The sequence below is a fragment of the Macaca nemestrina genome, chromosome 18 (genome assembly GCF_043159975.1).
Source record: "Macaca nemestrina isolate mMacNem1 chromosome 18, mMacNem.hap1, whole genome shotgun sequence".
Taxonomy (NCBI): domain Eukaryota; kingdom Metazoa; phylum Chordata; class Mammalia; order Primates; family Cercopithecidae; genus Macaca; species Macaca nemestrina.
The window spans coordinates 57,044,991-57,072,723 of NC_092142.1; the positions used below are offsets into that span (position 1 = coordinate 57,044,991).

Below are 27,733 nucleotides of genomic sequence, written 5' to 3' on the forward strand. Positions count from 1 at the left end.
TGCAGAAGAGGCACAGACAGCTCCCCTTAGCTTAAAAATCACTGGCCTGTCCTTGGCAGTTTGCCTCCAGCTGCACACACAGCCTTCTCCCAGGCACCTGGCTTGAGTTGTTCGAAAGCAGCTCTAACCACTCAGCAACAAATTTATCTGAAGAGGTGTCAAAATGTGGACCACCTTGACTAGGAGTGTCACTCTTGAGAAAGGAACCCAAGGGTAGAGAGCAGAAGACCAAACACGTGATCATGGTACCATTATGGATAGGGCCCAACAAGAGCAGATTTGTTAAGTTCATTCCAGCCCATGGAGCTGGAGGAATACCCAGCAGCCATCATAACTGAGCATTAAGGAGACAGCCCAGCAATATGGAAAAGGGTTCATGGAATGAGACAGCACCGTAAACTGGATCCCTCCTCCAATTAAAACCATTCAAGCCCATGAGCCTAACCAAGGCATAGAGGAGAATGCAGAGCAGTAAAAACACCATCTTGGGTGGTGGGATTTAGATGATTATTTTTCTAGTGTTCTGTGGTGTTTCCATTATACTATCTATTATCTTTTTTTTTTTTTTTTCTTGAGACAGAGTCTCAATGGCATGATCTTGGCTCACTGCAACTGCTGCCTCCCAGGTTCAAGCAATTATCCTACCTCAGCCTCCTTAGCAGCTGGGACTACAGGCATGAGCCACCATGCCCAGTTAATTTTTGTATTTTTTAGTAGAGATGGGGTTTTGCCATGTTGACCAGGCTGGTCTCAAACTCCTGACCTCAGGTGATCCATCTGCCTCCGCCTCCCAAAGTGCTGGGATTATAGGCATGAGCCACTGTGCCTGGCCCACATTATGTTATCTAATAATACAATGGGTGGATGACACTGAAAGCACAGGTAACAAAAGCAAAACATAGACAAGTGGGATTATCTCCATCTAAAAAGCTTCTGCATAGAAGGAAACAACAGAGTGAAAAGAAAGCCTGCAGAATGGGAGAAAATCTTTGAAAATTATATATTTGATAAATAAAAGAAACTCCTACACCTTAATATGAAAACAAACACACACATTACCTAACTAAAAAATAGGCAAAGAACTCGAATAGACATTTCTCCAAAGAAGACATACAAATGGCCAGCAGGAATATGAAAAGCTACTCAACATCACTAATCGTTGGGTGTATTAGTCCATTTTTACACTGCTACAAAGGACTACCTGAGCCTGGATAATTTACAAAGGAAAGAAGTTTAAGTGACTTATAGTTCCACGTGGCTGGGGAGGCCTCAGGAAACTTACAATCATGGAGGAAGGCAAAGGGGAAGCAAGGCACATCTTACACAGCAGTGAGAGAGAGAGAGAGAGAGAGAGGGAGAGAGAGAGAGAGAGACTTTTTCTTTTAAATTTATAAAGAAAAGAGGTTTAATTGACTCACAGTACTGTAGGCTTAACAGGAAATATAACTGGGAGGCCTCAGGAAACAAACAATCATGGCAGAAGGCAGAGGGGAAACAGGTACATCTTCCCATGACAGAGCAGGAGAGAGAGAGCAAATGGGGAGGAGCCACACATTTTTAAATGCCAGAAGTGCCACAGTTTTAAACCATTGGATCTCGTGAGAACTCACTATCATGAGAACAGCATGGGGAAAACCATGCTGTTCATGATCCATTCACCTCCCACCAGGTCCCTCCCTCAACACATGGGGATTACATTTCGAGAGGAGATTTGGGTGGGGACACAGAGCCAAACCATATAATCAGGGAAATACAAATTAAAACCATAATGAGATACCATCTCACATCTGTTAAGATATCCGTGATCCAAAAAAAAAAAAAAAAAAGAAACCAGAAAATAACAAGCATTGGCGAGTATGTAGAGAAATAGGAAAAATAGTATAGTCACTGTGGAAAACAGCATGGTGGTTCCTCAAAATATCATAAATAGGACTGCCATATGATCCAGCAATCCCTCTTCTGGGTGTTTATCCAAAATAATCAAAATCAGGATCTCAAAGAGATATTTGCACTCCCATGTTCATTGTAACACTATTCACAATGGCCAAGAGATGGAAACAATATAAATGTCCATCAACAGATAAAGAAAGAAAATGTGGGCTGGGTTGTAATTCCAGCACTTTGGGAGGCTAAGGCAGGTGGATTGCTTGAGCTCAGGAGTTTGAGACCAGCCTTTGTCAACATACTAGGACCCCATCTCTACAAAAAATAAAAATTAGCTGGGTGGTGGCACGTGCCTGTAGTCCCAGCTACTTGAGAGGCTGAGAAGGGGGAAATGCTTGAGCCTAGGAGGTTGAGGCTGCAGTGGGCCAATATCATACCACTGCACTCCAACCTGGGTGACAGAGGGAGATCTTGTCTGAAAGGAAGAAAGCAGGGGACGGGAGGGAAGGGAGAGGAAGGGAGGGGAGGGGAGAGAGACGGGGAGGAGGAGGGGGAGGGGAGGGGGAAGGAAGGAGAAAAGAAAAGAAGAAAGAAAAGAAAATGTGGTATATCCATACAATGGGATATTACTCAGCCTTAAAAAGGAAGAAAATCCTGTCACATGCTACAATGTGGATGAATCTTAAGGACATTGTGCCAAGAGAAATAAGCTAGTCCCAAAAAGATAAATACTGCATGATTCCACATATATGAGATATCTAAAGTAGTCAAGCTCATAGAAACAGAAAGTAAAATGAAAAAGTAGAATGGTGGCTGCCAGGGGCTGGGGCAGGGGTGAAGGGAAGAATGGGGAGTTGCTGTTCAATGGGTATAGAGTTTCAGTCATGCAAGATGAAAAATTCTAGAGATCTGCTGTAAAATAATGTGCATATAGGTAACAATACTGTACTGTACACTTAAAATTTAAGAGTTTTTTTTTTAAAAAGACTTGGTGAGTTATAATCATATGCAAGTTTTAATAGCATCCTGTCGAAGATGAAATAAAATAAAATGAGGAGGTAGAAATCAATTCTGTAACATTTATTATATATTACTATGTTATTTATTTATTTAAAAATTTTTTTTAAATTATTTTTTGAGACAGATTCTTGCTGTGTTGCCCAGGCTGCAGTGCAATGGCACCATCCCAGTTCACTGCAACCTCTGCATCCCAGGCTCAAGCAATTCTCATGCCTCAGCCTCCCGAGTAGCTGGGATTACAAGAGTGTGCCACTATGCCTAGCTACTTTTTTTGCATTTTTAGGAAAGACAGGGTTTCGCTATGTTGGCCAGGCTGGTCTTAAACTCCTGGCCTCAAACAATCCTACCTCAGTCTCGCAAAGTGCTGGCACTACAGGCAGGAGCCACCATGTCCCACTATTACTATATTATTTATTATATTATTCCTTCTAACTTATAGCTGAGGGCATTTGGGACAGGGCTTCCCATGAGAGCTTTTATAAGAGCCCTAAGCCAGGAGTAAGGAAAACCAGGAAGGGGCATCATAGTCCCACTTCTGACACCAACTCGCTGTGTGTGATTTTAGTCCAGCTGCTTCTCCCTCTGGCCTCAGTCTCTTCATCTGCCAGATAAACAGGTGGCATAGTGCCGAGAAAAGCCCAAGAGAAGCATAAAAGGTAACCTGTGTGTCCCCAAGGCTGAGCTTGGGACTGCGAGGGTGTCGGATTTGGCAGGAGACGGTGGCGGCAACACGGGTGAGGGTGGATTCTTTTCTACCAAGAGGGGGCAGCTATCAGCATCCGTATCTTCCACCTGCACTTCCGGGTGCTCTTTCGTGGCAGGCACTGGGGGAGAGGAAGGAGAGGAGAAAGTCAGAGAGAGACAAAAGCCGGGTCCCAGTAGTCTGGCTGTGTTCTTGAAGAAAACCACAGAAAGCATGTTTGGAGGGGGCTCTGATAGCTTCACTTCCCAATGGGGCACACAGAAAAGCTCCATGCAGGGGGTACAAGAACATGGTGCCTGGGGTCCTCTAAGGGTCACAGCCACCAGCCCAGGAGCCATGAAAGAAGCCACAGAAGCCATAGGAGCTCCCCTACACAGCCTGGAGCCCAGCTCTCCTAGCTCTCAAAGCCCAGTTTGGTTTCCCTGCACTTGAGCAAGCTCCAAGAGCTGAGGCAGTGGCAGCCTCCAGAGAGGGCATGGGGAGCCAGAGTCCTGGCACCTGGCCTAGCACAGCCTGAGTCAGCTGCTTCCCCCACTCTGAGCTTCAGTTTCCCCACCCCAAGTTAGGGTGACCATGCCTTCTGAGGCATGTGGGGAGGAGCCAGAAGGCACAAGTCCTCACATTCTTAAAGATTTTTTTTTTTTTTTTTTGAGTCGGAGTCTTGCTCTGTCTCCCAGGCTGGAGTGCAGTGGCGCAATCTCAGCTCACTGCAAGCTCCGCCTCCCGAGTTCATGTCATTCTCCTGTCTCAGCCTCCCAGGTAGCTGGGCTCGGCTCACTGCAAGCTCCACCTCCCAGGTTCATGCCATTCTCCTGCCTCAGCCTCCTAAGTAGCTGGGAATACAGGCACATGCCACCACACCCAGCTAATTTTTTGTATTTTTAGTAGAGATGGGGTTTCATCATGTTAGCCAGGATGGTCTTGATCTCCTGACCTCTTGATCCGCCCACTTTGGCCCCTCAAAGTCGCTGGGATTACAGGCGTGAGCACCCAGCCAAGTCCTCACATTCTTTTTAAAAATTATTTTATTTATTTGTTTGTTTTTGAGACAGGGGGTCTCACTCTGTCACCCAGGCTGGAGTGCAGTGGCACAATCGCAGCTCACTGCAACCTCTGTCTCCCAGGATCAAGTGATCCTCCCAGCAGCCTCCCAAGTAGCTGGGACCACAGACGCACACCACCATGCTCAGCTAATTTTTGTATTTTTTGTAGAGATGAGGTCTTACCATGTTGCCCAGGCTGGTCTCGAACTCCTGAGCTCAGGTGATCAGCTCAGGCTGGTCTCGAACTCCTGAGCTCTTCCTAAAGTGCTGGGATTACAGGCGCAAGTCACTGGGCCCGGCTGGCCTCACATTCTTGAAGAGCATCAAATGGAGACATTGACGGGGTCCCTCCAATCAAGGGTAACAGACTGCGTAGTGTGTGCTACTCCCTATTTGGGTACCTGCTTGGGTATGTCCTTGTTCTTGTACATGCCAGGGGCCCCCAAATTCATCAGCTAGCCTAACTCTGGACCTCTGAGAGGCCCTGTACTATGTCCCACATTCTGAGAATCGGGTCCTCTCCAGGGAGCCTGGACATGGCCCTACCTTGGGCTCCATCACCCACCTCAGGGACTTCAGGGACAGGTCTGCCCCACGTCCAAGGTCAGAGGATACTGAGAGCCTGGGCTGGTATTCCTCCTTCTCCCCCACATCTAGGGGGTCTACCCAGTAGCAGCCGGGCACAGGTGTGGGCACCAGCAAGGCAGGCAGGGATACACCCCCAAAAGAGGGAAGCGGGGGGATTTTGAAATAATTATATATGCGCTTTTTCTTTCTTTTCTTTTTTTTTTTTCTGAGATGGAGTCTCACCCTGTCACCCAGGCTGGAGTACAGTGGTGTGATCTTGTCTCACTGCAACCTCTGCCTCCCAGGTTCAAGCCATTCTCCTTTCTCAGCCTCCTGAGTAGCTAGGATTACAGGCCCCTGCCACCACACCTGGCTAATTTTTGTATTTTTAGTAGAGACGGGGTTTCACTATGTTGGCCAGGCTGGTCTCGAACACCTGATGTCAGGAGATCTGCCAGCCTCGACCTCCCAAAGTGCTGGGATTACAGGCATGAGCCACCACACCCAGCCAATATGTGCTTTTTTTCAAATGGCCTTTATGAGAAAATACAGCACTCTGTTAAATTGCTTACACTTACTCTATAGTTTGATGGATCGAACCATAAATCCTCTGGAGAAGAGGATGAGCAGGACTAGAGAAGTTGTTAAAAATGTAAGGGGAGCCAGGCACAGTTGCTCATGCCTGTAATCCCAGCACTTTGGAAGACTGAGGTGGAAGGGTCCCTTAAGTTCAAGAGCAGCCTGAGCAACATAGCAAAATCCCACCTCTACAAAAATACGAAACTCAGCTGGTCACAGTGTTCCACCTACTTGGGAGGCTGAGGTTGGAGGATAGCTTGAACCTGGGAGGTAGAGCCTATAGTGAGTCAAGATCGCGCCTACTACACTCCAGCCTCGGCGACAGAGCGAGACCCTGTCTCACAAAATAATAAAAAATAAAATAAAATGGAAGTAATGTTCTTACTACAGCTTCTTATTACCTTGTCTGTAGCATCTAGAATAATCATATGCTCTAGCACAGCTGGGTCAGCCCCCTGTGTCAACGCGTCCCCGGAAACATTTCCCCAAGTGTGGGGCTCCCAGAGACTGGGGAGGACAGGAGATGTTCTTTGACGGTACAGACAAAGCAAAAGATAACCTAGAATAAGAATGTTACTCCCAGTCAGGCGTGGCGGCTCACGCCTGTAATTCTAGCACTTCGGGAGGCTGAGGCAGGAGGATCACCTGAAGTCAGAAGTTCAAGGCCAGCTTGGCCAACATGGCAAAACTCCATCTCTACTAAAAATACAAAAATTCCCCAGGTGTGGTGGCATGTGCCTATAATCCCAGCTACTCGGGAAGCTGAGGCAGGAGAATGATATGAACCCAGGAGGTGGAGCTTGCAGTGAGCCAAGATTGCACCACTTCACTCCAGCCTGGGCAATAGAGCAAGACTTCGTCTCAAAAAAAAAAAAAAAAGTTACCCCTCTTTTAGTGAATAGCCAGAGAGGAAGTCTCAGGTCGGTGCCTCTGTGGTCTCAGAACCTCTCTTACACAGCCTAATCCCACTTGCAGCTAAGAGAGCAGGCCCCAGATTTGCACCTTCAGTGGGCCCATCCGTCTCATTAGAAAACAGCAATACCATTGTGTTTTCATTGTATTTGAGGTTATTTTTATTTATGCCTCTGTTTATGGCAAGCAATGCTGGTTTTCCATTTGAATAGTAATAAGAAGTTTTCCTATTTAAATATACTTAGTTAAATAAAAAAGAGAATCCACTGAAAGAAAAATAGTAAGCAAATAAAATTAGAGTTGGGGGTGGGCACGGTGGCTCATGCCTGTAATCCCAGCACTTTGGGAGGCTGAGCCAGGCAAATCACCTGAGGTCAGGAGTTCAAGACCAGCCTGGCCAACATGGTGAAACCCTGTCTTTACTAAAAATACAAAAATTAGCCCGGCAAGGTGGCACACACCTGTGGTCCCAGCTACTCGGGAGGCAGAGGTTGCAGTGAGCTGAGATGGTACCACTGCACTCCAGCCCGAGCAACAGAGCAAGACTCCATCCCCCTCCCCCGTCCAAAAAAAATAATAGAATTGGTACAGATTTAGCAGTTATCAGGGAGTGGCCTGTGGAGGTGGGAACTGGGGGATGCTTTGAGGTCTTTTATTTTGTTTCCTTTCTTTTCTTCTTCTTTTTTTTCTTTTTTTTTTTTTTTTTGCAATTCAGTATCCTCAATGATAGGGGTAGGCTGCTTTGGCATAGTAGATTCAAGGCTTGCCTAGAAGGTGGAGGCCAGGGTGGCACCCCTTACTGTTGGATGATCTGTGTGCCATCTCACCTCCTCTCTGTGCCCACCTCAAGCCAGGGAGAGGAGAGAAGGACAACAGTGGATGTCTTCCCATGAAATGTTCTGTCCTGCCTGACTGGACTGATCTCAGAGGCAGCCCTGCACCGTGTCAACCACAGATAAACAAGCCAATCAAAAGGGAAAGCAGGCATGTCTGGCTTGGGTTAAGTCAGAAAGTGGCAGGAGTTAGTCCGGGGTGCCAGTATGTCCCTGAGCTCTTTGTCTTCAGGCAGTGAGCAGTGGCAGCCCAAAGGCCACTACGGGGACCTTGTCACAATCAATGGATCCAGACAGCCCTCGCTCCACCCTAGCCTCTGAGGATGCCTGTCTGCACCTGGAGCTTCTTTCCTGAAATGGAACTTGCTGAGCGGCAAACTTAAGGTCAATGGGTTCTATCTGCAATCAGCACCCACATTACTCTTCTATTCCATTTCCCTCCTTTCATTCCCCTCCAGTCTGATCCCAGACTCCCTGTCCGAGCCTCTTGGCCTAGAGATCTGAGCAAGTGACTTGTTTAAACTAAGGTGTGAATGATTACCTATATAAAAATGATGTGCCTAAAGAAAGAAATGTATGTTTAACCCGAAAAAATGAATTGCTGGCCAGGCACGGTGGCTTATGCCTGTAATCCCAACACTTCGGGAGGCCGAGGTGGGCAGATGACTTGATATCAGGAGTTTGAGACCACCCTGGCCAACATGGCAAAACCCCGTCTCTACTAAAACACAAAAAGTAGCCAGGTGTGATGGCGTGTGCCTGTAATCCCAGCTACTCGGGAGGCTGAGGCACAAGAATTGCTAGGAGGCAGAGGTTGCAGTGAACTGAGATCACGTCACTGCACTCCAGCCTGGGTGACAGAGAGAGACTGTCTCAAAAAAAAAAAAAAAGAAAAAAAGAAAAAAGAAAAGAAAAGAAAGAGAGAAAGAGGAAGAGAGAGAGAAAAAATAAATGAATTGCTAATTGTAGTGGAATTTTAGGCATGAAGAGAAGGGGGCTAAAACCTCTCAAGTCACTACCACAAAGCAGGATGAAGGTATTGATCGGCAGAGGAAGAGGAGATGGTTTTCCATAAGCACAACTAGTGGTCCACACCATGACCACAGCACCCAGGAAGAAGACAGCCCCAGCCATGCAGAAGCACATGCCACAGATATGAGCATGCTGGGTGGGGCAGGATCGTGCTACCTAGTCGGCGGATGGAGCTCCTGGTCTCCTTGGCGAAGCTGGAGTTGGACAAGCTGGTTCTCCGGGAGGTGAGGACAGGGATGCGGGTGACTGGGACACGGTAGCTGGGCACATTAGGGAGATGCTCTACCAGGTTTTGGAGTGCAGAGGCAGGGGCCACCTGGCCAGGTAGCTGGTCCTGGACTAGGCGATTCAGCTCCATGTTCTGGCCTGGTGTAGCCATGGTGCTGGGGCCAGAGGGTCTCAGGCAGAGGTGCGACCCTGGGGACTGCAATTAGGAGCACAGAGTTGAGGGAGATGATATGTGGGGGTCCTCCCACCAGCCTAACACGACCAGCCTGGTGCCTACCTGCATTTTCAGCAGTGCTACCCAAAGCCAGAAGCATGACTCTTGTCCCTGGAGTTCAATGTCTAATGTGTCATCAGGTCCTATGGCTGGCCACCCAAGAGCACCAAGGGACAGCCCAGGAGGCCCCCAACTTCTCATGCCCCCTCCACTTACCAACCACCAGCAGCATTTCCCAAAAATATTAGAATCAAAGAACCCAGAACTCACAGACTCTCAGATTCCTAGACCCAAAGAACCCAGGACTCAAACATTCTTAGCCTGGTAGAATTTTCCAGTCCAAAACAGCCCTGGAGGTCAATTAATTTCACTTCCAACCAGAAGCAGTAACTCTTCCTATGGCCCTGGTTCCCCAGCTGGGCTATGCATTGGAATCACCTGGGAAGGTTTGACGATTTCTGTTACCCAGGCCCATTCCCAGAGATTCTGATTTAATGACTGGGATGAGGCCTGGCAGCAGGAATTGTTAAATCTCCCCAGGTGATTCCAATGGGCTGTCAGGTTTGAGAACCAGGGCTCAAGGCTATTGCCCCTCAAACACACATGTGCAGACAAATCACCAGATCTTATTCCCACGAGGAGTCTGATTCAGTAGGCCTGGACTGGGACCCAAGTTTCTCATTTCTAACCAGCACCCGGGTTACGCCAAAGCTGCTGGGTCTAGGTCCATACTTTTTTTTTTTTTTTTCCCTTGAGATGGAGTCTCGCTCTGTCACACAGGCTGGAGTGCAGTGGCGCGATCTGGGCTCACTGCAAGCTCCGCCTCTTGGGTTCACACCATTCTCCTGCCTCAGCCTCCCAAGTAGCTGGCACTACAGGTGCCCACCAGCACACCCAGCTAATGTTTTCTGTATTTAGCAGAGATGGGGTTTCACCATGTTAGCCAGGATGGTCTCGATCTCCAGACTTTGTGATCCGCCCACCTCGGCCTCCCAAAGTGCTGGGACTACAGGTGTGAGCCACTGCGCCTGGCCAGGCCCATACTTTTCAGTGCAAATGGCTATGCCTCAGCGTTTCTCAGATGTGGGTCCCAGACCACCTGCTTCCAAATCACCTGGGGAAGGGGCAGAACCAGCCCCACCGAACCAAGCCTGCATCTGTTTGCTCCTGGTCTTTTTCATCCGTGTGGGGACCCAGCCCTAGGCCTGGACTTAGTAGGAATTCCTATAGATATGTGTTGAAGTTAACAAAGAACCCTTTTCAAAGACCAAGTAGGGAGCAAGCTCAGGACACCCAGGGTTAGGACACCCAGGGTTAGGACACCTGGGTCCAGTCCCATTTCAACCGCTCGCTGGCCGAGACACATCCTCGTCCCAATATTGACTCCTCCCTCAGTGCCAGCCACAGTTTGGGATGCCTTTGACACATTGTCTCCCCTACTCTGCCCAGCAACCTGTGACCTAGGTACTATTATTGCTCCATTTTTCTTGATTTGGAAGTCATGGTTCAGAGAGGTCACAGAACTGGCTCTGGGTCACACAGCAAGGAAGAGAGAGAGGAGCCAGGAGTGAAATGTAGGTCTGTGCCTTGACCTCTTGGCCAAATCCGCACACACAGAACCTCAGCTTTCTCATCTGTAAAATGGCCTGTCTGCCTCACAGAGCAGCTGAAGACCCACGGCGTGGGGAAGGTGGAGTGTAAGGCACGCAATACCCGCCGGCCTGGGGTTGGGGCCCGCCTGTCCCGGCTCCAGGGCCCAGCTGTTGCTGGACTCCTTGGGGCTTTTTCTCCGCCGTTGCTTGAGTTCTCAGGATTGAGGGCAGGGTGGTAAATCACAGCAAAATATATGTGCTGGGTACAGCTGGAGATCAGGAAAAGCTCAGAAAGAGACGTGGAGTCCAGGACACTCTGTTAGCAAGTTCTGGTTCCAGTTTTCACTCCATATGTGATGTCTGAGCCAAACCCTCACTGGGCAGTAGCCCAAGCACTGCATCCTCATTGAGCAGAAATGGCAAGAGAGGCTGGCAGGAGGGACTGGCTGGGAGGGGCTGGTTAGGAGGGGCCTGCAGGAGGGGCTGGCACAGAGAGGTTGGCAGGAAGGAGTTGGCTGGGATCGGGATTTCCCCGGCCCCACTGGGAGTCCTGGGCCTCAGTGCAATTCCTTAGAGCCTTTGAGATATATCAGTAGGCTCTGATAATGTGGCCCCAAGACACCAAGGATGGGATTTTCCTGAAGACAGGGTGGCTGAGGGGGCAATGGGGGGAAGGAGATGGAGGGAGAGGAGGAGGGGTTGACCCTGCACGGAGGCTGCCTCCAGCCTGAAAGGACCTCAGATATTCTTGTGCAAACCACCACCACCACCACCACACCTACCTCCTGAACTGGCAGCCTTGGCCTCAGCCTCAGGCTCCTCCTTGGTCTCCGCGTGGTCCTGGTGTTCCTTTTCAGTCTCCTCTTCAGCCTCCTCCTTGGCCTTCTCTTCAGCCTCCTTCTCGGCCTCCTCCCCAGCTTCCTCCCACAGCTTCTGCAAAGATAAAGTGGAAACAGGAACTGTAACCATCAGCCCCCAGCCCTAGTCTCAGCAGCTCCTGTTAGATCTGCCTTCAGGAGTCCACACGGGCCCAGTTCTGCTTCTTGCCCTGTCCAGCCAGTCAGGTCCTGCCAGCCCACCTTCTGGGCATCCCGGGAGTAGCCTACAACCTGTAGAGGGCAGTGCACCCAGGACCTACGGGTCCTAACAGCTGGACGTGTCACCTGTGATGAGGGACACTCTCTTGCAGCCTGGCACACGGGGGAACAAAGCATCCACAGCACCACACTTCACAGTGTGCGAGCCCTTTTGGGTCCTCCTACAGGGCCCAGGGAGGTGTCTGTAGCCCCCTCGCACACAGGTGGCCACTGGGACCCAGAGTGTGGAGGCGACTTGCCGCAAGCTAGACACCCACAGGAGGACTCGAGCCGGGTCCACCCGACTCCCAACCCACGGCCTAGGCCACTATCTGACCCCTGCCAAGAAGGGGTCTCGCAGGACCTGCCACCCTGCCCCCTCTGTCCTGTGGGCATCTTACCAGCCAAAACTCCCCCTGCAAGCAAAGTGGACAAGGTCCCCATCCTTCCACCGATGCCAAGCCAGGCCTCAGAGGTGCCGGTGCCTGGTGCTTCTCATACCTGGTCTGAAGCGCTCTGGGGCCAGGTCCTGTCTTCTTCGCTCTGGCCCACGCCCACCTGCGACGCCACACAGCTATCCAGCAGCACCCTGTGACCCGAGGTGGGGTGGGGGTAAGGGGCAGGAGAAAAGGACTGGGTTACGGGTATTAAAGGTTTCACCAGCCCTGCTGAGGACCACACTCTGCCAGGAGTGGAGGTCACAGAGATGCCCAAGAACAGGTCTCACCCTCAGGAGCCTCCAGGGCAGTGTCCTGCTAACAATCTTCCCATCTGAGACGTGCACTCAGCAAGGCACTGTGAAGGACATGCCACAACTCTGCTAGGAAGGAGGGCTTCCTGGAAGAGGTGGCCTGTCACCTGAGCCTCCAGGATGATGATTTTACAACAGAGAATGGCGGGGAGGAAGAGGTTGTCCAGGAAACGGGAACAGCATGTGTGAGAAATGCATGGAAGACGGTTGGAGGAGCTGTCATCTGGGGTCTCCCAGTCTCCAGGCAGTCTTGATGATGGGTAGAGCATGACAAAAGTGAGGCCCAGAGAGGTGAAGTGACCTGGCGAAGTCACACAGCAAATTATCCCAAACCACACAAATCTCAAACCCAAGCCCTGGTTCTTCTCATGCCATGAGATCAGAGCCACTGCAACTGCTGAAGATTTCATGGGTGCCGGGCCCAGGCAGCAGGCACATAGTGATAGGACCAGGGGTGAGGCTGCAGTGGGCAGGGAGGGCTGTGGCAAATTGGAGAACCCATGTCCATTTGAAGGCAGCAACCCCCACTCCACTGGAAAAGGGGGCCAGGTGGCCAGATCATTCACAGAGCCTGAAATATATGTTTCTAAGGTGAAGTTGTCTGATGTTTAGATGCTGATAATTCAAATTTATGTATCTTTATTAATATGCTGTAGCCAAAAGAACCTGTCTCCTGGCTAAATTAGATGTCCGTGTGCAACCTCTGGGTTAAAATGATGACTCAGGACTAGGAACTAATGTGATTTTTGTAGTTAGGATTAGTTCCTGCTTCCTAACAGCCCCTCCCCACCCCTCAGACTCCTGTCATCCAGGGGTTCACAGAGGATGCTCTGGGTGTCTGCCACCCAGGAAACCTGAATGCATCATTCTCTACCCAGAGGGTCAAGTCTCAGCCCTCCCGAGTAAGGACGGTGGGGTAGGAAGGTGGGAACGGGATTGTTGCCTAGTCAGTCTGGAGCCAGCTGCTTGGCAGCAGAAATCAGTCGGTAATCACACTGCCACAGCGGCTCCTGGGCTGTGTGCCAGGCACTCTGCATGCAAAGTCTCCCCAGATCCTCCTCCAAATTACCCTGAGAAATCTATAAATGCGGTACACCACAGCAACAAAATCATATGATCATCTCAACAGATGCAGAAAAAGCAATTGACAAAATTCAGCATCGTTCCATGATCAAATCTTTCAACAAATTACGTATAGAAGGAATGGACTGCAATACAACAAAGGCCATGTATGACAGGCCCACAGCTGACATCATACTCAATGGTGAAAAGCTGAAAGCTTTTCCTTTAAGATCAAGAACAAGACAAGCATGCCTACTCTCACCAGTTCTTTCTTTTTCTTTTTCTTTTTCTTTTTTTTTTGTTTTGTTTTCTGTTTGTTTGTTTGTTTGTTTGTTTGTTTTTGAGACAGGGTCTTACTCTGTCATCAAGGCTGAAGTGCAGTGGCATGATCATGGCTCACTACAGCCTCAACCTCCCGGGCTCAAGTCATCCTCCTGCCTCAGTCTCCTGAGTAGCTGGGACTACAGGCATGCGCCACCACTCCTGGCTATTTTTGGTTTTGTCTTGTTTTGTTTTGGGTTTTTGGTATTTTTAGTGGAGACAGGGTCTTGCTACATTGCCCAGGCTGGTGTCAAACTCCTGGCCTCAAGTGATCCTCCCGCCTTGGTCTCCCAAAGTGCTGGTATTATAGATGTGACCCACCACGCCTGACCCACTCTCACTTCTATTCAATGTAGTATAAGAGGTCCTGGCTAGTGCAATTAGGCAAGAAGAAGAAATTAAAGGCATCCAAATTGGAAGGGAAGAAATTAAATTGTTCCTCTTGCAGATAACTTGATCTTATATATAAAAAAACCCTAAAGATTCCACCACAAAAACTATTAGAACTGATAAACCAATTCAGTAAAGTTGCAGGACATAAAATCAACATAGAAAATTCAGTAGCATTTCAATATGCTAACAATGAACTATCTGAAAAAGAAATGAAACAACGCTATTTACAATAGCTATAAAGTAAAATAAAAAGCTTAGGAATAAATTTAATCAAGAAGGTGACAGAACCGTATGCTGAAAACTATAAAACATCAATGAAAGAAACTCAAGAAGATTGCTGGGTGTGGTGGCTCATGCCTGTAATCTCAGCATTTTGGGAGGCTGAGACAGGAGGATTGCTTGAGCTCAGGAGTTCGAGACCAACCTGAACAACAAGGCAAAATCCTATCTCTATAAGATACAAAAACTAGCTGGGTGTGGTGGCATGTGCCTGTGGTCTAAGCTACTTGGAAAGCTGAGGTGGGAGGATTGCTTAAGCCTGGGAGGTGGAGGCTGCAATGAGCTGTGATTGCACCACTGTACTCCAGCCTGGGCAACACAGCAAGACCCTGTCTCAAAAAAAAACAAAAAACACAACAACAACAACAACAACAACAAAAAACCCTACCCACATTGATTGAACACTACTTAAACATAAAATCTGAAACTATAAAACCACTTGAAGAAAATATAGGGGAAAAGCTCTATGACATCGGTCTAAGCAGTGATTTTTAAAAATATGAACCCAAGAGCACAGGCAATGAAAGCAAAAATATACAAAATGGGATTACATCAAACTAAAAAGCTTCTGCACAGCCAAGGAAACCATCAACAGACTGAAGAGACAACCTACAGAACAGGAGAAAATACTTGCGAACCATAAGTTGAATAAGGGGTTAATATCCAAAATATATAAGAAATTCAACTCAATTGTAAGAAAAAACTGATTTAAAAAAATGGGCAGAGAATCTGAATAGACATGTCTCGGTGTCTCAAAAGATGACATACAAATGGCCAACAGGTATATGAAAAGATGCTTAACATCATGAATCATCAGAGAAATGCAAATCAAAACCACAATGAAATATCAACTTCTCACCTGTTAGAATGGCAATTATCAAAAAGACAAGATAGGCCGGGTGCAGTGGCTCACACCTGTAATCCAAGCACTTTGGGAGGCTGAGGCGGGCAGATCATGAGGTCAGGAGTTCGAGACCAGCCTGGCCAACATAGTGAAACCCTGTCTCTACTAAAAATACAAAAATTATGCAGGCGTGGCAGCACGCTCCTGTAATCCCAGCTACTTGGGAGGCTGAGGCAGGAGAATTGCTTGAACCCAGGACGCGGAGGTTACAGTGAACTGAGATTGCGCCATTGTACTCCAGCTGGGGCAACACAGTGAGAATCTGTCCCCCGCCCCTGCCCAAAAAAAGACAAGCTAGCAAGTGTTGGTGAGGATGCAGTGGAAAGGGAACACTTATACGCTGTTGGTGGGATTGTAAATTAACACAAGCATTATAGAAAAGAATACGAAGTTCCTCAAAAAGTTAAAAATGGAACTACCATATGATTCAGCTGTTGGGTACAGATCCAAGGGAAATGAAAACAGTATGTTGAAGAGATGTCTGCACTCCTATCATTGCAGCATTAATTTTTTTTTTTTTTTCAAGACAGAGTCTCGCTGTGTCGCCCAGGCTGCAGTGCAATGATGCGATCTCGGCTCACTGCAACCTCAGCCTCCCGGGTTCAAGTGATTCTTCTGCCTCAGCCTCCCTAGTAGCTGGGAGTACAGGCCCATGCTACCACACCCGGCTAATTTTTGTATTTTTAGTAGAGTCAGGGTTTCACCATGTTGGCCAGGCTGGTCTCGAACTCCTGACCTCAAGTGATCCACCTGCCTCGGCCTCCCAAGTGTCTATCAACAGATGAGTGGATCAAGGAAATGTCCTATATATACACAAAAGAATTCAGCCTTTAAGATGAAGGAAACTTTGTCATTTGTGAACCTTGAGGACATTATGTTAAGTGAAATAAGCTAAACACAGAAAGACACATACCATATGATCTCACTTATATGTGTAGTGTAAAAAGGTTGAACCCACAGAAGGAGATAATAAAATGGTAGTTACCGGGGCTGTGGAGGGGTGAGGGTTGGAGAGATGTTGGTTAAAGGGTACAAAGGTTCTGCTAGATAGAAAGCATAAATGTGAGAGATCTATTATACAGCATGTGACTCTAGTTAATAGCAATGTATTGTATTTGTAAAAATTGCTAAGAGTAGATCTAAACTGTTCTCACCACAAAAAATTATGAACATATGAGGAAATCTGTATGTTAATTAGCTCGATTTAGCCATTCCACAATGTATACGTATTTTAAAACAACAATTATACACAAAAATATATACAATTTTTGTCAATTGAAAAAATAATTAGGCTGGACACGGTGGCTCATGCCTGTGATCCCAGCACTTTGGGAGGCCGAGGCGGGCAGATCACTTGAGGTCAGGAGTTTGAGACCAGCCTGGCCAATATGGTGAAACCCGCCTCTATTAAAAATACAAAAATTAGCCAGGCGTGGTGGTGCATGCCTGTAATCCCAGCTACTCGGGAGACTGAGGTAGTAGAATCGTTTGAACCCAGGAGGCAGAGATTGCAGTGAGCCAGGATTGTGCCACTTGACTCCCTGGGCAACAGAGCGAGACTCTGTCTTTTAAAAAAAAATAAGCAAGAAAAGAAAAAATAATTAACTTTTTAAAAGAGCCTAGGAAAAAAAAAAAAAAAAAAAAAACAACCAAATCTCACATAACCCTGACAGATCGGAACTGTTACTGCTCACATGCAAGCTGAGAAAACAGAGGCTCAGAGAGTTTGGATGGCCGATCCACGGTCATACCGCCTGTGCAAGCTGGGCCTAGATAAGATACGGCATCCCTGACCCCAAGGCCACGTGCTTAATGCTCTGTTTCACTGCCTGCCTCTGAAGTATTTTGGAGACTGTGCCTTCTACACTAAGAAGTCAGCCTTGCACAAATGGGTTAAAGACAGGTCTCCGGCTGCAAGGGGGATGACTGGATGACTTTCCTGAAATAGATACAGGGTCTGTCTCGGCTCTCTGCCTACAGCACAAAGGCTCAGAAAATGAACTGCCCACAGGCCCAGCCAGAGGCTTCCTGGGGTCCTGCTTATTCCAGTATCAGACCAGAAGCCACTGTATGGCCTTGGGCAAGTCACCTCGAAGCCCTTGGGCTGCTCTGTCTGCTCATCTGTCAAATGGGTAGGATTTGCCTGGCCTGTGCAGCCTGACTTATTTGAGTAAGATCAGAAGGGCCAATGAGAATCTCATAGAAAAGTCAAAAAAAGGACTGCCAGGTGTTGTTCTGGTGATTCTTCCGGATTTGTCATCACTAAACATTGGGAGCAGCTTTCCTTGTAATGCCAAGAATCCCAGCTCTACACTTCAGAGACAGGGCCCTGTCTCTGAACCTCAGTTCTCTCATCTGTGAAATGGGATGAGAGAATAATAGAATCTGCCATTCAGGCTGCCTTAGCCATGAGTCGCATGGAAAAAAATTGTAAGTCAAATGGAAGCCATTATTATTGTTCTTGTCATTATTATTATTAATGCCAGAGGAGGCAGCGATCTGCAGGGTTATGAAATCACCCACGTGGACTGAGGAACCTTTTGCACAAACATCTCCAGCTATGAAAACACCTAAACAGCCCAGTAGTGGCGCTGTCAGCATCACCAGGGGCTGTCTAGGGACGATATACCAAAGCCACATGGCCCCTGCTTGGCAGGGTGCCCAGTGCCTGCCAAGGTCCCCTCTTGCACAGCCCAGAAGCAGCAAGCCATCAACTTCCAGAAAGTTCCCAAGTCCCAGGGATTTCCAAGCAGAGAAACAGACAGATTGGTTGAGGTGGGCTTCCTGGAGGCCGCCCCCCGCCCACACTTTCCAAGTTTAAGATCCAGGGAGCAGCAGTGGCAGCCAGCTCTCAAAAGCTTCCTGTCCACTCCTCCTCCCCTGTGCCATCCCGCAGGTCGTGCCCCAACATTACGGTCCTCACTGTCACCTTCAGCAGACTCTCCACCTGAAATCCCAGCCCCAAAAGCAGAAGGAGGGAAGACTTAGGGAGGGGCAGCCACCTACTTGGGTCTCTCGGTCAGGGCCAGTCAGGATGCCCATGGTGCAGGGGTTCAGCTGAGGGCTGTGACGTTCATCCCAAGCCTGGGTGGGTGCATGCAAGTGGGAGCCCAGCTCCTGAGCCAGTGTGGCTCCAGTGGCAGAGGAGCCAGCAATCCTTCCTGCTTCTAATCAGATTGAGGAGATGTGCAGGGAACGGCAGAAGCATCCCCAGGGAGGCCAGGTGGAACCAAAAGGCCGTGGTTGCTAGGGAAAGCTGAGCTGTTGCCTGTAGAGACCGGGTCTCTAGGCAACCGGGTCTCATCTGCCCGTTACCGGGCCCTCATGTCATCAGTAACCTGTGTCTCTGCAAAGCTGGCCAAGAGCATCCTTCCCCAGCCAGTGACAGCCCAGTTTTGTTTGCCCTGGGCCTCACACCCTCTGACCCTGGCCCTGTGATCACCCACTCTGTCACTCCCTTGCCCCTCCCTGGGCCTGGAGCCCAAAAGTTTCCCGAGTTCAAAACTCTGGGTGAACATTTGTATGAAGACGTGCACGTCCGCAGCATCTTGGGTGACTCCGATGCATGTGCATGTGTGCAAGGCTGTCGCGTGCATGTGTGGAAGTGTGTACATGTGTGCCTGTGTGCACACACATGTATGAACATGTATGAGTGTGCTGCCTGTGCTTGTGCATATATGCAGGATGTGTGTGGGTATAAATGTATGCATGCCTGTACCTGTAAGTGTGTGCATAACCCAGCATATATGTCTGTGTCGGTGTGCTGGTGTATACGGGTATAGTGCAGATATGTGTGTGTGTGCCCATGTGTACTGCATTCTGAGAACATATGTATAGTTAGTGCTCGTGTGCACATGCATGTATGTGAGCATAGTTGATCACTGGCCTTCAAAGGGTGTCTCAGATCCAGAGCAGTGGCAAATACAGGGGTTTTCCAGCCTGGGTGTTAGGTGTGTAAGTTCAGCAAGGGAGCCACTTAGCTATGCACTCCACACAGAAGCATAGCTCCATAGAAGGCAGAGGGCAAAGAAGCTGCTCTAATGAAACCAGGCAGCAGCTAAGTTCTTCACCTTGCTGGGACTGCAGGGTGGCTCAGAAGGCAGAATTAGGACAAGTCAGGAAGGGATAGAAGCCACAGGAAAGCAGGCTTAGTTTTGGTGTAAGAAATAATTTCACAAGTCAGAGGGGAATATAGATGTAATGGACAGCCTTTGAGAGGTTGTGAGTTTCCCGTCACTGATGGTAAGCAAGTCGAGGCTGTGTGGCCTCCTGTCAAGGATGGAAAGAGTCTATGTGAACTGAGTAAGGATGGACTAAAAGCAGATGACACTGAACAGGCCTCCAGCTCTGAAATCCTGTTTAACTATTTCCTGACTAGAACAAAAAGAGGCCATCAGCGGGGACGAGAACAACATTGGCCACCGATGGGGCACTTACTCCAGGCCTGGTCCTACCACTTCCATCATCACCACTGGCCCTGATGACCCCCTGCAGGAGGCTTGTATTATCCCCCATTTTACAGATGTGGAGACAGAAGCTCTGAGCGGGTACACCACTGGCCCTGGTCATTTCACTAACAGAAGCAAAGTGGTATTGGTGTTTCGGATGCCAAAGCCTGTGCTCCTAACACTCACAGTGCTATCATGTCTCAGGCCGTGGCCAGAGAGACAGGTCAGGGAGAAAGGATGCGGGTCATGAGGTACCTACGGTGGGCAGAGAGACAGGGACATAATGCCAGGGGACTGGAGCAAGGACAGAGTAACTTACTATCACCTGGCCCACCATAACAGTCTCCTCATCGTTCTCCCTGCCTCAATCTTTCTCCAACACAGCTGCCGGATCATGCTAGTCTCCTGCTTATGAACCTTCAATGGCTCCCTATTGCCTTTGGAAAAACTAGTTCAAGGCTTTACAACCTGCTTTTGAGGCAGGTCTTCTTTCTTCTTCTTTCTTCTTCTTCTTTTTTTTTTTCTTTTTTTTTTTCTTTTTTTTTTAATAGAGATGGGGTTTTGCTACATTGGCTAGGCTGGTCTTGAACTCCTGGGTTCAAGTGATCCACCCGCCTCGGCCTCCCAGAGTGCTGGGATTACAGGTGTGAGCCACCATGACTGGCCGACCTTCTTGAAACACTAACTTGGCTCCTAGGCCCCACACTCTTCTTGTCTCTTCCCTGCTCACGGGTGCCTCCTCCTCAGTCCTTTTTGGTTCCTCATCTCCCCAACCTCTGGTCTTGTCCATGAGCCTCTCCTCTATCCACACTTGCTCCCTGGGCATTTCCTTGAACCCCATAGCTTTCAATGCCACTCACATGCCCAGAATCCCAATGTCACATCTCCAGCCCCACCTCTCCCACTCCTAACTCCAGGCACAGGTGTCCAACTGCCTGCTCTTCCCCATGGGTATCCCCCTGTCCAGCCATTCTTCCACTCACCCTCCATAGTGTTTCCTGATCTCCAGTGTTTAACTTTTATTTTAACTGAGCTCTTCTGTGTGTTTAGCGTTGAAATCTATGGATGTGGGTGGACGATCGACCATTACTGGGCAGTAGAGTAGAACCCAGGACAGCCCTAGAAGGCATCAAAGGCAACCAAGGCGGGTGGATATGGAGGGGAGGCAGACTTGGCTTTGTGAATAATGGGAGAACTGGGAGTCCACTGCATATGCCCTTGCAGTCAACTAACATTTATTTGGTGCCCACTGTGTACCAGGCACCGTTCTAGGCTCTAGGGACATGGCAATGAAAGCAACAGATAAAAGTCCCAGCCCTCTTGGAGGCTGCATTCTAGTGTGTGTGGAGAGGGATGTGGAGTGGTGGGTAATATGATTCCCAGGTCATGACGAGCACAGCAGGGGAACCCCAGCTTCTCCCAGCCTCTCTGGTCAAAGCCCAGCCTCACACAGCACAGAACAAGAGAAAGGAGCTCCCATGAGCAGCAAAGAGTGCCCAGACCCCAGGAGCTCAGCCAACCCCAGACCCAGGACCATCCCCAGCCAGGTGAGCAAAGGACTTACTCAGTCACCTCCTCCTCCTCTTCCTCCTCCTCCTCTTCCTCTTCCTCCTCCTCATCTTCTTTCTCCTCTTCAATCCTGGACAGCTCTCTAAGTTGGGGTTAGAGGCAGGCGATGAGTCCCCCCTGAAGCTGCCCCGCTGAGTCTACCTCTTGCCCCCATTTTCTGTAGGATGTCCCATGACTCCTGAGCCCAGACCTGGACTTTCCAACCAAGGCTCAACCTGGGGAGCCCCACCTGAGCAACTCTGAACTCTCTCTGGCAACAAACCCTCTCCTCTGCATGAGGGGACTGTCCCAGCCACTGTCCTGGTGGTGACCCTAGGTCAGCCTCCGATCCTCTCTGGGCCTCAGTTTCCCCATCTTAGCTATGTAAGTTATGGACTTCAGAACCCGAGACCTCCCGCTGTCACCAAGCATCTCTAGTAGGAACAAAGATTGCGACATCCCTATGGAAAGCGACTTGGTGGTCATGACCACAAATCCACATTCTCACGACCAATGACCCACAATTCCCCTCTAGAAATCTCCTGCAGATGTATTCACACATGTGCAAAGACATGCATATAAGAGTGCCTGTTGCAGAATCGTTCATAATAACAAAAATTTGGAACCAACCTAAATGTCCATCAATAGTGAATAATAAATTATGGTACAGCCATATGATGGAATACTATGCAGCAGTGAAAAATGAAGATGCTCTCTATATCCTGAATGTGGAAAGACCTCAAGGTATGTCGCTGAATAAATATAGCAAGGTGCAGATAGGTACGTGTGCTATGCTACCTTCTGTACAGAAAGAAAAAAGGAGGGAGATGTTAGCTTGCATATGCCCAGACTGTCTCTAGAGAGGCACATAAGAACCTGGTAGCCATTATACCCATGGGAGGAGGATGGCTGTATGAAGGCAGGGGGAAGCAGGTTTGGTTCCTGCTCTGTGCCTTTTTATACCTTTGGGATAAGGTACTGCATGTTTGGTACCTTCTCAAACAATAACTAATCTTTTAGGGTCTTCTCAGACTCCCCACCTCGGCATCTTTTCCACGGCTTTGTTCTCCTCTTCATAAGCTGGAACCACCTCTGTACCCTGCGAGCTGGCACTGACATCCTGGTGGGCATCCTCCCAGTGCGGTTCGACCTCTTCTAGGACGAGGTCAGGCTCCACCTGCCCTCCAGGAAGGATGCTGACTGCAGGGAACACAGGAAGAGCCATTTATGGGATGTGCAGGGGAGTGGGCTTGGGCCTCCGAGTCCCAGGGACCCCGCAGGGAGCCCTGGCTGTGGCCAGCAGTGCCTCAGTGCTTAGTCAGGCAGTGGGGAAATGGCACTTTCCATTTTCAGCGGGACCAGATTGGTGTTCCGGTGATGGGCTGGAGCCTGTGCTCATTCACTCTGTCTCCATCATCTTCCCCCCTTTTCCTCTTGAGACAGAGCTTTGATTATGGTTGAACCTGTTTCTCACTGGGGCCTCCTTCTTAAAGGTTTGTGCAGAGGCAGAAACAATGTTTCCAGTCACAGCATCACAGGGATGCTAAAAGGCCCAGGTTCAGGGTCCACCTGGCCACATCCAGGTGCAGGTAGCCTGGATTGTCCTGAGGGATGCAGAGAGAGCTTCCTGCTCTGTAGATGTCACCCCCTGGTGACAGCAAGCCCATATGCTCAGCATTTGCTTCTGAGAGTCCTTCCCTCCCTCCTGGGTCTAGAGGCTCCACCCTCCAGGGAAACTCCACTTCCTCATGGGGGTGGTCCCGCCTTCAGATGGGAGTCTAATTTTCAACATTTCTTCATCTATCCTGGTCCTTGACAACGAAAACACCCTGGGCCTGTGAGCTTGGCAGATGCTCAAAGGGAGTGCAGAGCAGTCCATCAGTAACCTACGCCTATCCCCAGGCTGGTGTCAGCGACAAAGGACAACGCCTGGACGCCAGGTGTCCCCCAAAAGCTCCAGGGATCTTGGTGGCCCTCAGCCAAACATAAATTAGTAATAGTGACTTTTTTGTGGTTGAGACAGGGTCTTGCTCTGTCGCTCAGGCTGGAGTGCATGAGTGCAATTATGGCTCACTGCAGCCTCGACCTCCTGGGCTTTAGCATTCCTCCCACCTCAGCCTTCTGAGTAACTGGGACTACAGGCATGCACCACCATACCCGGGTAGTAGTAACGATGACTTTAAATGGAAGCTGGCCTCAAGTCTTATCCTGAGACTTTGGCTGTTATTGTTCATAATGTTGCATAACAATAATAGTAAGAGCAGCTGCATTTTTGAGCACTTCCTATGTGCCAGGATCTGTGCTGAGTGATTTACGTGGAATAACTCGATTAGTCCTCACATCAACATTTCGAGATTATAATTAGCATCCCCATTTCATTTTCCCTCGTTTATATTTTTCTCCCCATTTTACAGATGAGCAAACTGAGACAGAGATAAACACCTTATTTTATGGGGTGCTTCCTATTGCCAGGCACGTAGCTCCCCACTTCTAGGTACAGATATTAGCCCTCTCTCACAGATGAGGTGCTGCCTGCCCTCTAGGGAAGCCCCAAGCGCATCCCGAACTAGCTGTTTCCAGGTTGCTTCCGGCTCCTCTGGCCCTGCAAATGCCACTGGGGTTTGGTCAGGGAGGCTCCTCCAAATGTGACCCTGAATCCGGTGGTGGGACGCGTTGTCCAGGTCAGTCTATGCTGCTGTCCAGCAATGGTGCAGTGTCTCCACTCTAAGCAGCCCCTTGGGGTGCCAGTTCCTGCCTGGGCATAGCGGGGAACATGCAGGGAACAGAACATCTTGCCTGACAGCACGTGAGCTTTCACAGCAGCCCCAAAGGGCAGGAACGGCACTTTCCCCCTTTTAAAGAGAGCCAGCTCAGAGAGGCTGAGTGTCTTGTCCCAGGCTACACAGGAAGGTGGAGGCAGAGCCAGGTGCCCTGACTCCCGTTTTCCCAGTGCACTATCCCAGGTGACAAATGTGTCCCATGAGCGCCTCATGGCATCAGGGGCCACTCCTTAAGGGGTGCCGTCCTTAAGAATTGATGCCGTCCTTGCTTCCACCATGCCTTTCCTTTCCATTAACCTTTTCTTTTTAGGTCCTATTTAGTGCATGGGTGTTTTATAAGCATTTCTTTTTTTTTTTGAGACAGAGTCTCGCTGTGACACCCAGGCTTGAGTGCAGTGGTGCGATCTCGGCTCACTGCAACCTCCACCTCCCGTTCAAGCGATTCTTATGCCTCAGCCTCCTGAGTAGCTGGGATTACGGGCTCTTGTAACCACATCTGGCTAATTTTTGTATTTTTAGTAGAGACAGGGTTTCACCATATTGGCCAGACTGGTCTCGAACTCCTGACCTCAGGTGATCCACCCACGTTGACCTCCCAAAGTGCTGGGATTACAGGCAAGAGCCACTGTGCTCGGCCTCATTTCCTCCTTTCATCTCTGCAGCAGGCCTGCAAGACGTGTCCTATACTGTTCCCATTTTACAGCTAAAGATTCTGCAGCTCTGAGAGGAGGACAGTACCCAAGATTACCAATCTGGAAGGGGAGGGATGGGGTATGCTGCTACACAGCCCCCAGGGCAGGCCCCCAGGAGGCCTGGTGCAGGAGCTCCTGGCCCACCCCTGGAACTCTGACCACCCCTCTCTACAGGTGTCTGAGTCATAGCTCGCCCAGCTTCTCTGCGGCCCTACCGAGGTGTTCAGGAGCTATGAGTGCTACAGTTCCCATAGAAACTGCCACTCCACCCTGGCATGCCACCTCTTGGTCAGTGGCCTCTCTGCCCTCAGGGCCGTCAAATGAGGTTCTGACCCTGGCCGGTGAAAGTCAACAGTCTTGGTCGGACGCAGTGGCTCACGCCTGTAATGCCAGCACTTTGGGAGGCTGAGACGGGCAGATCATGAGGTCGAGAGATCAAGACCATCCTGGCCAACACGGTGAAACCCCTTCTCTACTAAAAATGCAAAAATTAGCCGGGCGTTGTGGCATGCGCCTGTAGTCCTAGCTACTCGGGAGGCTGAGGCAGGAGCATTGCTTGAACCCGGGAGGTGGAGGTTGCAGTGAGCCGAGATCGCACCACTGCACTCCAGCCTGGTGACAGAGCAAGACTCCATCTCAAAAAAAAAAAAAAAGAACGAAAGTCAACAGCTTCATGTGGGAAGGAGCGCCTGCTTCCAGGATCAGCAGGCAGGAACCTGGGCACATGAATTCTAGGCTAAGGCACCCACCTGGACCCCTGGGTCTCTGTCAAAGCCTGAGCCCTAACTCCAAACCTCCACCCTTTCTGGCAGGCCTGGGTCATGATACCTCCTTCCTCTGCCTCTCCCTGGCCCAGGCTCACATCTCCTCCCACCTGGCCCCAAAGCACTAACCTCTCACTGGGTGTTTCTCAAAGTATGGTCCCAGCCTCTCCCCGTCATCAGAATCATCTGAGAAAGCAGGTGCTTCTCAATAAAGCAGATTCTTCCATAAACATTACTTGGTCATGAAAGAGGAGAGGAGAGGGGAGGGGAGGGAAGGGGAGGGGAGGGGAGGGGAGGGAAGGGGAGGGGAGGGGAGGGGAGGGAAGGGGAGGGGAGGGGAGGAGAGGGGAGGGGAGGAGAAGAGAGGGGAGGGGAGGGGAGGGGAGGGGAGGGGAGGGGAGGGGAGGGGAGGGGAGGGAAAAAAACAGAACCAGATACCCAGTTCCCAGTACTCTTGAATCACAAAGTCTGGGGTAAGACGTTCTTCATAGTTGGCCCCAGGTGCCTTGGAAGGGTCCCTGCTTTGATTGCTTTCCCTGTCTTCAAAGCTTGTTCAGCCTCAGAGTAATCTTTCTGAAGTTACTCCCCTGCTCAATCACCTTCAATGGCTCCCCATTGCCTACAGCCTAGTCTCCTAGAGTCAGGCTCCAACTTCTCTAGTTTTATCTTCTGCATTAAGGATGCTGGGCTCCACATTAGCTGAAGTCCCACTACTCTCCTGTATACCACACTTTATTTCCTCTACTGGGATTGCCCCACCTCATCACCAGTTTGAGACCTCAGGGATCTCGAATCCAAAGACCTGCCCAGCCAGTGTGGTGATGTATACAAATGAAGGGGCAGGTGCCACCTGCCTTCAGGTGCCAGCAGCTGCCCAGACTGTCCTCACAAGCACCGTGTGGGCCCATTACAGCCAGGTCTACCCAGTTTTCGAGAGAAGCCGGATTTTTTCATGTAAAGCTACCTGATTTTTAAATGTTGGCAATCAATTCTAATTTTTAAAATCACTCCATGGCCCAAACAGACACGTGTGGGCCAGCTGGGAGCCAGGACCCCCGGCTCAGGACCCCTGGCTAATTCCTCCCCTCCTGCAACTCAATACCCCAAGCCCAGGGCTATTCAGTCCACCCACTTTTAAAATCTAAACCCTTCTTTTAGCTTTATCCTAAGCAGTAATATCATGCAATCACAGGTTTGATGTGCTCATTTACGCTCTTTTAATGTTAATGAAAACATTTGTTGCTGCTCACTGGCGTCCCCAAGCCTTGGAAAGAGAGAGTGTGGCCAGGCCTAGGGAGAACCTCTTCTGGAAAAAACTGTATCTTGTCGAGGTGCTGACTGTGCCAGGTACCACACTGGGAGCTGTGCACGCATCCTCTTAAAGAGATGCTCAATACTGAGTCATCCATCCATGGGGCTTTCTAATTTATTAATTAAAAAAAGGTTTTTTAGAGACAGGGTCTCAGTGTGTTGCCCACGGTGGTCTCGAACTTCCGGGCTCAAGCAATCCTCCTGCCTCAGCCTCCCAAAGTGCTGGGATTACAGGCGTGAGCCACCACGCCCGGCTATGGGGCTTTTCCTCAGCCCTCTGGGGGTAAGTCCTGCTGTCTAGCCTAAATCTTGCAGGCTGCGCATGGCTGGCCTTCCCCTTGTTCTGGTCTGGGAGGCTCTGGGGCTGGTGCCGGTGACGCTGGCTCCCCTTGTCCTGCCTGGGAGTGTGTGGACAGGGAGGGGTTCGCTGTTCAAATAGGGTGGAGTGTCAGTGGCCACCTCCCCCCGGAAGGTCTTCTCTTCAGGGCATCCTTCTTTCCTTCCATCCGTGTGTCCATCTGAGCTCTCCCAGATTCCCTTCTCCCTTATTTCAGAGACCTCCAGCTCCCATCACCCCTGAAACAAAGGAGAAGACAGGGTGGGTGGCTGGGTGGACAGGCAGAAGGAGTGAGTGAGTGAGTGAGTGAGTGAGTGAGTGGATGAGTGAATGAATGGGGAGGGTAGGGGACAGATAACCCCCAGCCCCTCAGAGTCTCCCCATGACATGGGACGTGAGTGGAATAGTGTCTCCCAAAAAGATAATTCCGAGTCCTAACCCCATTACCTGTGAATGTGAC

General features: G+C 49.6%; 1 protein-coding gene and 1 long non-coding RNA gene across 4 annotated transcripts in view; one reads left to right on the plus strand and one right to left on the minus strand.

The window, feature by feature from the left end:
• The window catches only part of LOC105491523 (uncharacterized), a 32,488-nt gene extending 10,165 nt beyond the window's left edge, over positions 1-22,323 (plus strand). Inside the window, exons 3-5 of one of the 2 annotated variants that reach the window (XR_011616507.1) lie at positions 19,772-19,940; positions 21,225-21,388; positions 21,574-22,323. This is a non-coding gene — a long non-coding RNA (uncharacterized lncRNA). The remainder of the gene's footprint in view (positions 1-19,771; positions 19,941-21,224; positions 21,389-21,573) is intronic. The other variant, XR_011616508.1, reaches the window with a different exon arrangement.
• The window catches only part of LOC105491524 (cyclic nucleotide gated channel subunit beta 1), an 88,855-nt gene that overhangs the window by 45,513 nt on the left and 15,609 nt on the right, over positions 1-27,733 (minus strand). The window contains exons 13-18 of one of the 2 annotated variants that reach the window (XM_071084654.1): positions 22,430-22,589; positions 21,406-21,492; positions 12,185-12,272; positions 11,390-11,540; positions 8,860-8,997; positions 3,566-3,728 (exon numbers count right to left, since the gene is read on the minus strand). In XM_071084654.1, the coding sequence (XP_070940755.1) occupies positions 3,566-3,728; positions 8,860-8,997; positions 11,390-11,540; positions 12,185-12,272; positions 21,406-21,492; positions 22,430-22,589 (787 nt within the window). Of the gene's footprint in view, positions 1-3,565; positions 3,729-8,859; positions 8,998-11,389; positions 11,541-12,184; positions 12,273-21,405; positions 21,493-22,429; positions 22,590-26,784; positions 27,513-27,733 lie in introns of those variants that run through there. The other variant, XM_071084655.1, reaches the window with a different exon arrangement.